The 10,376-nt window shown below is 37.1% G+C and overlaps 2 protein-coding genes across 12 annotated transcripts in view; one reads left to right on the forward strand and one right to left on the reverse strand.

Moving 5' to 3' along the window:
* The window catches only part of LOC111267636 (uncharacterized), a 26,315-nt gene extending 21,887 nt beyond the window's left edge, over window positions 1-4,428 (reverse strand). For 5 of the 7 annotated variants that reach the window (XM_022845985.2, XM_086971389.1, XM_022845986.2 and 2 more), the window contains exon 1: window positions 766-1,328. In XM_022845985.2, coding sequence (XP_022701720.2) covers window positions 766-885 — 120 coding nt within the window. In that variant the 5' untranslated portion in view covers window positions 886-1,328. The other 2 variants (XM_022845990.2, XM_022845989.2) reach the window with 2 other exon arrangements.
* LOC111267637 (uncharacterized) overlaps window positions 1-8,649 on the forward strand; it is a 31,421-nt gene extending 22,772 nt beyond the window's left edge. Inside the window, exons 3-4 of one of the 5 annotated variants that reach the window (XM_022845991.2) lie at window positions 1,322-1,421; window positions 8,357-8,649. In XM_022845991.2, coding sequence (XP_022701726.1) covers window positions 1,322-1,421; window positions 8,357-8,524 — 268 coding nt within the window. In that variant the 3' untranslated portion in view covers window positions 8,525-8,649. Of the gene's footprint in view, window positions 1-672; window positions 813-1,321; window positions 1,478-8,356 lie in introns of those variants that run through there. The other 4 variants (XM_022845992.2, XM_022845993.2, XM_022845996.2 and 1 more) reach the window with 4 other exon arrangements.
* The last annotated feature ends 1,727 nt before the right edge of the window (window positions 8,650-10,376 follow it).

Below are 10,376 nucleotides of genomic sequence, written 5' to 3' on the forward strand. Positions count from 1 at the left end.
GTTTAGTCTCGATAGTGCGTTATAGCAATATAGTTGAAATATTTTTAAATGTGTGTTTAGCACTATATATATATATATATATATATATATATATATATATATATAGTGCTAAACAGAGAAATCTTATTTCCCTATTTATTGTGGCACACATTTAAAAATATATATATATATGCATATGTATACATAAGCTATGCATTAAATTAAGGTGTGCCTTGAAATAGGTTACTTCATTAGAATTTTCTGTCAAGTTAGTATTTGACGATATTCTTCGAGTGCTTGTGTTTTATTTTCTGCAAGAATAAAGCTTTCTTTTTTAGTCTCGCAATTGCACTGTCTAAAGAACGGCTCGAAATATTTAGAACGAAAGTTCACACAATAGCAAGCTGGCTAGCAATTTTAAATTCATCGTAAATGAACTATTTTATTAGCAAAAACTAGCTATCAGTCGTTCTTTCCATAAATAAATATTTATTTTCCATTGTTCGAAAAGCTTCACATTTGTTACCTAATAAATATCTAAATATATAATAATATAGTACTCATCTGTACAGGTGAGTGCAATCTTTTCTGTAATCTGTTTATTAAACACGTGAATACTAAAACGATTACGTCGAAAATACGATATATATACGAAATAACTGATATTATATTCTAATATTATTTATTTTATAGATATGGAGCAAATTAACTTTCTCGTACACTGCCATGGCTATAACCAGACGTAATTTCGTTACTAGAAACACGCTAACCGCCAGAAGCACTCACCGGAAATCCGGGCTTTCCTGGGGAACCAGCAGGTCCTGGTGCGCCAGGTTCTCCATTACGTCCTCGCCGACCCCGTTTACCGGGCAGTCCTGCTGGGCAGGCACAATCTTCGCGCACCATACGAGGATTCCGGCGCAAAACATTCCATACAGGATGCGTTTCAGATCCGATTGTAGGCTTAAATGAGAAGAACTAATATTATAAGGCTATATTTGTTGTATACGTTTGTTTACCTTATATTTCGTCTTTAACCTTTTCCAATGATAATGGCCTTAAACATGGTTTCGAACAGCAAGCAAGTAACGTATTGCTAATGAAACCACTATCTTTGGATCAAGCAAATTATTTCTATATAACATAGTAGTCACATTTGCGACCGTAATACACATATGTATACCTTATGAGAGACAAACAAATATCGAATAATATGATGTTGATGAGACAACCAGTCGCCCGGCTGTTATTATGTAGGCTGTTCTTGTGTATATTCTAGTTCACTTAATTGCAGCCATAAACAAGAGAAATTGCTACAAACTCCTCTTGTTCCAAATTGCAGGTGGAACGCTGACAGCGCCGTTTGGTCTCAAAAAAAAGCTTGGAGCTATGCCATGACAGTTGCGGAACCTCCTCTTCTTCTATGTTTTAATGAAGTAAAGGTATTAGTCCTTTGTAATCGTGAAATAAAATAATTTTATGATGCAAATATTAATAAGCAATGCTTCATCCAGGCGGACGGTGGTTGGTAATGGTTTATTGTAAAATGCATTTTTAATTACACTTGTAATAAAATTATAATTAAGGTTGGCCGATCTGACCAACTCAAAGTGGTGTGTTTTTGTCTGAGTTGTGTACATCTGTGTCCCCGTGACATTGCACGGGTAAGGTTTTTGGCTAATGAATTTAGCGATACGTGGCGGTCTAAGCTCGAAACTCGACGCAGAGGAAGTTAGCCGTTTAAATTAATGCTTAACGCAAGAAACACTTGTACACTTGTGTACATTTGTACTTATGTACATCAACATTCTTTGTAAACACGTGGCAAAAAAGTGTTCTGCATTAGTGAACAACCCTGATATGTAGACTTGAATTTAAAAAAAGATACCATTTGGTCAGGAGAACAAATTGTACAAAAAAGCTTATCTTGGCCCTTACAATTTGGAGCCTTACATTATTTATTAAATAAGAAAGTTGTTTAATAATAATATATAGATAGACAGTAGACGAGAATTAGTCATAGGAGGTGTATGGGTTTGTTAGATCTTTACACCTCTGCTTGTATGCTTCAATAATACATAACTATATCCATTGGTTTGCCTGCAATATAAATTTCCAAAATGTGGTGGTACTGGTGTCCCCCCTTATGAATGTCAACTCAAATAATACACATCAGAGATAACTCACGTTAACAATTAAAATATATCTCTACACCTTCAGGAGAAATTGCAAAAGTCAAAAAAAAAATACTCATTAGTCAATCTCCTATTGTCGTTGCAGTTGTTATAATGTGCATGCGTAAGAGAATGAAATTTAGATGAAAAATGATTATTCTGTTTATATGATGTGCGACATCTTGGCTGAGGCGCTGTTCAAGTCTTCATACATCAATACGTATTTTTAGTAGCACTGGTAGCAAATTGGTGAATTTGCTTGGGAAATTACACCACTTATAAAGCACATTTAATTGTATACGTCAAGAGGGTTGTCACCATCATGTTGCTAATCTTTTGATGTCACGAGCCCACCTCGATTAGAACTTTGGCACAGATATCTGGTTACGTTATTTCATCTGCTATTAATAGTCAATGGGAAAAGATGCGCTTTTTAATAGCGTCCATTTCTCCCGCAGTAACTATACTCTTCGATGGACAAATACTTATTTCAATAATGTGTGATAGTATTGCTGGGACACTGCTTTATTGTTGCTTCAATAATGCATAACTATACATTGGTTTGCCTGCAATATCTTACCGCTCGGCTTCGGAAAATTATACGACTATATTCATGGCTGATATCATAGTATTGTTTAATGATGTAACAAACGTTATATTTGTCTGGATGTCTTTGTATTTGCAAAGTAGCGTGACGAGGTGTTTACTATTATTTTTTTATCCAACGTTAAAATTGACATGATGTAGCTTATCAAGGGTTTTCAATTGATATTAATATCGATCTTTTCCCAGTAAAAACCTGTGTGTGAAAAAAATCTTTGGTCGGGAGAACCAATTCCGGCTAAAAAATTCTATCAAAGTGTGGTCCACTTCAGTCTACACACGTCTAACAAATTCCAAACAAAAATGCCCAGAAATAAAAAAGAAAATTCCATGACCAAAAAGATGAATAGATAGAAGCTTTAATAAATATAAATAGTTTCTAGACTAGTAAAACGATAGATAGACCATTCATAATAACCAGAACGGTGACTATGGATGAGATGAAGGGGTATGTATTTCGTGCTTTTCGCCTAGTACTTTATGGACCTAGTACTTAGTTAGATGGCTGACTCCCAGCATACACAAAGTGTGTTTCGCTGATTTAAACTTAGACCACTACGTGCTTTAAGCTTAGCAATCAAACAAGGGGGCCATTCTCTCATAACGAAGACAACATTAGGTAATGGTGACGGGGTGATATGTGATGTACAATTGCATAATGGAATTGCCTAAAAAGCAAACTTCATTCTGTATATGGTTCTAATAACGAAGTTCGTGGTTAAGTGTTACAAAGTAATGTAAGTTATTTTAAAACAAATATAAAAATGTTGGAGGTTTGACCATTGTAGCTAGCCCTGCTTAAAAACAATACTATTGCTCGGAGCCGCGATCCGTGCTCTTTGAATCCGAGCATTTGAATCATCTTACATTTACTAGAAGCACATGTACCGTTAATTTTTACTAATTTGTACATGCACTTACCGTTTTTGGTACATACGAAGTCCGATGAACGGGTAATCAATTATTTACCTGATCATTATAGTAGCACAATCAAAGATCAAGAGGCTAAATATCAATAAAGCATCTGGTCAATTTTAGAGGAACAATTGACAATGTTTGTTACAGTCCACCCTTAAGTAACCTTACTAGGTGTCACTTTACGGATATAGAAGTTGAGAAGCAAGATCTGTGCTTCTTTAAAGGCCTAATAATATATATAGGCACAACATTATTGCGACCATAATGGCCCTTTTAAGTCAGCTCAAGACCCCATCTAATTCGAAACATTATTCTTTTTCACTAAACATATAACACGTAAATAGGCATTGTAAGGATTGGTCGACGGGCGATATGATACTGCGTCCAGAGAGTTGGCTAGCGCTAATGTCGATGTACATTTTAATATGACTACTGTAGTTGAATGATCATCGTAAGCCACACCACTGAGAAACTGTTTCACGACTGTGTTGTTTTCAGCGTAAACCGGTCGAGCTTGAGTTTCACACCCTTTCTCTGTGAGAACTACAGCCACCCACGTGGCACGCTGATTTCGAAAGAACAACAGTATAACAGACGAAATGTACTCACATTATGTACACCCGTTATATTGTCGACGAAATTTTATCAGTATGAGTATGAGACCATTTAATCTGTCGCAAACTAGCTTTGTTTCCCAACCTAATTATCAGTTTCGGTCAATTTCTTGATTTTTCTTTCTACTGCTACGCCCGTGATCGTTAGAAGAGTCCAATTACACATAATCTTGTAGAATTGGTCTACATCAGTAAGTCTAGACGGTATATCCGACATCTGAGGCCCAATCCACGTTTTGTCGAAAGGCAGGTGTTCGTGGACATTCCTTCTCACCTAGATGACATTCGGCGGGTACTGATTGGACGGCTTAACATAAAAATTGTACTCATAGGCCAATGCGTTCATTTTAATCTAATAATCGTGGCAACTAGCGGCGCAGAGTTTCTTTAGAGAGAAGAAAAGCAAATTCTTGGATCAGCAGATCCTATTTATATTGCGGCCAGCTACCGCACAATGAGTCGAGGAATGATGAAAAAGCAATCCGCTTGTCACCGTAAACAATATGGGCTGATGCGATCACAACCGCATCAATGGTGGAGTCTTTACTAAAAGAGAAATATGTTAATTTTCAAAGGAATGCTTTGTTGTATAGTATAGTCGTATTTGCTGCATGTCTGACACATTGTTTTTGGACCTCTGCACGTTTCACTTCCCACATATTCCTAGCCGAGAATCGTCTCGCATCGGTTTTTTTAATTGAAAACTGTTCGTTGCGGTTCATAATTTATTCCAGTATTGCAGCGTGAATATTACGCGTCGTTACAGAATAGACATTGTCGGAGATTATCCTAAACACAGCAGCTGACAATGTAGACAGTTGTTGTGTTTTCAACGTGCGTACGGCTGATCAATGTAGCAATATCATACCGATAGGCCGCTGCGTTGGATGCTGCTGTCGGTAATTCGAGGCACAAGCAATGTCTACTCCTCGGGGTTTATATACCCTTTCAGGTATTCTCATAAAAGTCATGGTATATTCATCAAGTGACAGTTTGAACTGTGAGCTGCTCTGAGAATGTACAGGAAAGATCAACTAATCGTGTTGCATTATCACCTAACTCGAACAAAATGCGCTGGAGTACTTCACAAGATGACCACATAATAAGTGATCATGAATAGAGTTATTGAAATATCGATGCTTTTCATAAACATAATGATATTTTGCACATGGGTTAACAATACTCGAAAATATTTATTTGTCGAATCCATTGTAGGAGCACTCATGATTCGAGCCATTTTTTTTTTCGTTTTTCCTCAACAAATCCGTAGTTGGCGTCAATCAACTCTAGCGCGGCAGTGCAATTAGTGTTACCAGTTTCGTGATTTTTATTAACTTACGAAGAGAATCATATAGGTATTTGGTTAAAAGTACAAGGCAGTCAGTCTTAGTAACCTTTAATTCTTCACGAAATCCGGTTATCGAACCGAGGTGGCCATAACCGATGGATGTGTTAACTATAGAAAACATATCAAATAGCTGAACTGGTATAACAATATAACTTATTACTGCGTTTTGCTTTTGATTAAGGTAAACTATAAATGACTGACTGCTACGAGGTTGCGCCATGTAGCACATAAAGCATAAAGTGTGCATGGCTTGTTGAGCAGTTGCACCATCATTTTATGAACAATCATATGATTCTATCGTTGTGCTCGATAGATTAATCTAAATAATAGTCCGAGTTAATCGTTTCTGGGTGATTTAGAATTTTTTCTACTGAAACCCTGAGAACCGTTTATAGCAATTCAATAATTCTTCGTAAACAATTATCTTAACTGATTTTCTTGGTTAATTAGTTTTCTTGGTGTAAGAAAAGCAGTGTTCTCCTTTTCTAATTGATGTCTGCAAGAAGGAGAATGCAAACTTTTGTCACTGGTTAATTATTACGTTCCGTAATTGTGATTAGTTGCCCTATAATATAATTAATCCGTAATAGCACTGTGCTACACTTACCTTTAAAAGTTACTCAAAAAAATATAAAGTCACGATAGTCCTATAGTGTAAAATGAAAGTCAGTGTTACACAATTCTGGGGAAAATATGGAAAATAGTTAAAAAGACAGATGATACAATATACGGAACCGTTTGATCATTTCTTTAGTCAGGTAAAGTTTGTAACACAAATCCTTAGCATCGCACATAATACTAAAAATTTTTAACCAAACTGGTATCAAGCTGGTCTACGATCAGCAATGCCGCTATGCTTTGTCCTGCTATCGGGAAGTTAGTAATCGGAACTGCTTTTTCTGTGTGGACATCGCGCAGGGCACAGTCCTGGTTATCATCTGTGGTCACAGTAACATGAGAAGTGTCGCTTCTGGAAGGAATACTGCGATTTAAGAGATTACGAACAATTTTAATATATGCTCATTGTATGTAGCTCTGCTTAAGAGACAACACTAGTGCTTGAAGTAGTCAACGGTTCCTTTTGCATCCAGTTCATCTTTCACTTACCAAACTTATTTACTTTGTTCAGGTAGAATCATAACCACTTGAAATAGATATATCTATAGCGATGTGGCACACTAAGCTTTATATGCTACGCTATACCATACGTATGATGGCTTCATGTCACTTCATGAGCTAATGTTATAAAACAACTCCTAAATTCATTAATCTTGAGTCCACGAAGTTACCTAAGATTAATAGTTGCGTTACACCATAACCATTTCATTCCTTGGTTAGTTACCATGCTAGACTACTCAGCGATTGAACTTGTGTCAGCAAGAAGCATGATAGAGCCTACAAGATTGCTTACGCCTATTACAAACACAATACTCTACTGTGCTCTGCATAGGCAATACTGAAAGCCATGCGCTGTAAAACTCATCACTGTATATTTATTATAAGTAGACTTTTTTAGTGTTAAAGTTAACTAATAGGTTGAAATGGCGACGGAGGTTTTCGACGAACGGTAGCGTCGTCCCTGAGGTAGACAAGTCGGTTGTCTGGTGCAGTCCTAAGGCTTTTTTGAGAAACGAGGTCTTTGTTCGTTTCAAATGCTCGAAACTCTTCACTGTGAGATAGTTTCAGATTAAGCTCGCCCCGTATGCAGCAACTGGCACAACTTTGAGGTTGAAATGTCGTAAAGCGAAAGGATCGGTGAAAAAGAGCCGAAGGCCGTGGGTAAAATCTAAAACTTAATAAGGGGCTATGCATTCAGTCTCACGGGAAATAAGCTGTTTTTTTTTTAAATTAAACAAAATCAATACTCACTGTTATACCAGCGGCGAACTTTACAACGTATGCAGGTTAGCGCAAGTGAAACGAGAATTTATTAGTGCTAGAGTATCACTGACGCTAAAATACAGCATTCCGTTGCTCCATGTTTCGTCCCCAAAAGAACTGCTTTCCAAAGTTCAATTTGGTTCGATTTGGTTATGAAAATGGTTCAGCAATTTTCTATGAAAAGTTATGACTAAAAAAAGTATTATAATAGTTTAGCAGCAACGAAAAAGCCCACGTCAAAACAAATCACTTTAAACCGACCGCCTAGCTGTCCGATTTCTACTGAATTGTAGGTATAGCGAAAGAGGCCGAGAACGTGGAAGCCACTGGCCAGATCAGAAATAGGCCATCGTCGCTGTAACCATTACTACCAGTAAATATGTCAGGTTGTTAAGTGACCTGACGATTATCGAACGAAGTCGCCAGATTTGGAACGTAAGATGTCGTGCCATACGTACAGAATAGGGACAAAAGTGTGAGGACGCTAGCATCGCTCGAGGACTATGTCGACGGCGCGCAGCTACAGGGGCTTTGGCTACCCCAAGGGATTGCACCAAAAAATGTAAACTGCCAGGACACGTGGTTTGCCGATGTTGTTTCACGGGGGACACGCGAGCGTAACGTGGACAAAACATCGTTGGTAGCTATGACTAAGTGTAACGGTTGCGGGAATAAATATTTGTTGTTGATCTCCGATAACTGTCTAGTTTTTCACAACTAATCGTAAAAAAGTAGGTTGTTAGTCCGAAATTGGTAATATGTCAGCTAGCTGCTACAGCTTTCATATTCCAACTGCGTCCGAATTAACAGTCCCTTATTTATTTTCTTAACCATTACAGTGTTTGTGTCATATCTTCGGCCGTCTTAATGCTACGAAGCTGTTGTGTTTCTTGGAGCTGTTTATAAATGACGAAGGAGGAAAAACAAGAAGCAAGAATTTTGGGAGTAAAAATTTGAAATCCAACCGCTGGTGTGAGGGAAGAAAAGCTGAGGACAGTGTATTATAAGATATGAGTATGCTAACTGAATTATGTGAATTATGTGTGTGTGCGTGTTAATAAATACGCATTCTTTTTTCTATTGCGCATACAATCTAAATTATAAGCCTGCAATAAATACGGCGACCTAACTATTTATCGTGTTTTTATACTTCGTGAAACAAGAAGCAAATCTGTCCAGATAACTACATACCCCAATGATAATCACAAGTGTAACTATCGACCGTATGAGAATGAAAGCGACCGAGTTTGTAGATCGTGTTCAATAGGCTTATAACAGCAACCTAGGTTTTCCAGTATATATTGCCTTTATCGTAATCAATGAACGCGTCATAAAGCATGCGAGCAAAAAAATAGAGCTCAGGAGAGTTCTACCTGGTGCGCTAAAGGAAAGGTATTAGCAATTAAAGTAATAGTTAAAGGAAGAATATTAGTAATAGGAAAGGGAAATTAGTAATTTAGTTAAGCACTACTAACAAAAAGCGGGGTCTATGGGTAAAATCATGGTTTTTAAAAACAAGCAAAGTTCGAAACTATTGTCAGTTTGATATTCTTATTTGCTGTAAAGGATTCTGAGCTGCTACGTTTATAATATAACCATTAAAGTACTACGGTAAAAGGCAGGATTACTAAAGACATTATCTCTAAAAAAGGGATGACTAATGAAAAGTATAAGGGAGCGTCTGAAATGGGTATCAGAGAATTGTAAAGAATGATAACAAGTAACGCAAGCTGACTAATGAAAAAGGTATTAGAGAATTACACTTCTCCACTATTGATCACGATAACCACGAAAATAATTGCGATTGAAGATTAGTTGCAGGCTTGTTTATTGACATTAGTTCAACGAATGTCATTAGAAACACGTAAAATGATCTCTTATCTACAACTGTGATTTCGATAACGCATAGAATAGGCCATAGCTGTTAGTATGTAATAGTTCGCCCTGGATTCGTTGTTCTCTGGCCGTTCTAGTAAGAAGCCCAACGTTTCCCTCGCTACTGATGCTAGTGGGAACAACACCCCATTTGTTGTATTCAACAAAATTTCTTCTCACCTTGAAATATTTCTATTCTCCCACCAGCGGCCAGCTTTTTATAACACTACCATGACGAAAATAAGTTATTTAGTAACTTTACACATACTTTTACATATAACAATTATGTACCTCTATACCCACAAGAAGCTTCCAACCGTATATCGAGGAACGCATAGTGTTGGCCGCGCGTACCTTTAGATTGTACCTATCAGCAGCCAACCCGACGAAGATTCTTATGTCGGTAAAATCCAGAGGTCGATAGAGTTGCATGTATTATATTACGACTTCGTTTTGCCAGTTTAGTAGTTTCTAAAAAAATAAAAATTTGCTTTATTCATTGCTTACTCCCGATGGGTATGTGTGTCCCGCTTACTGTGTGTGTTTACTATAAAAAAAAAAAACTCGGTTTTATCAACATCCTTGCACCTACTAGAAAGCTCCTGCCATGAATCAATGGGCACGGGTGATGTTTATCAGTTAGTTTAGTTTGAGAAATATATTACACATGTTAGCAACATTTCCATTTTTTCAATACGAGATTATAAACCTAGTATTTAGGGAAGGACAGTGTGTCCTTTATTTTACGCAAAGTTCCAATACTACTATCTAATTTGTTTCCCAATTTTTTTCAATTTTCAACCGCAAATCCAATCTGTGCGTTATAAAGCGACCCTTCTGGTGGAAAACTAGGTAGATTTAGAGGGCTTGTTAACGAGAAGCTACCGCAAAAGACATCAATTAAAACTTCCGAATTCAGAAGCTACCGCAAAAGACATCAACTAGAACTTCTGAATTCAGAAGCTATGGCAAAAGATATTCTTT

This window comes from Varroa jacobsoni, unplaced genomic scaffold (assembly GCF_002532875.2).
Source record: "Varroa jacobsoni isolate VJ856 unplaced genomic scaffold, vjacob_1.0 scaffold_1204, whole genome shotgun sequence".
Taxonomy (NCBI): Eukaryota; Metazoa; Arthropoda; class Arachnida; order Mesostigmata; family Varroidae; genus Varroa; species Varroa jacobsoni.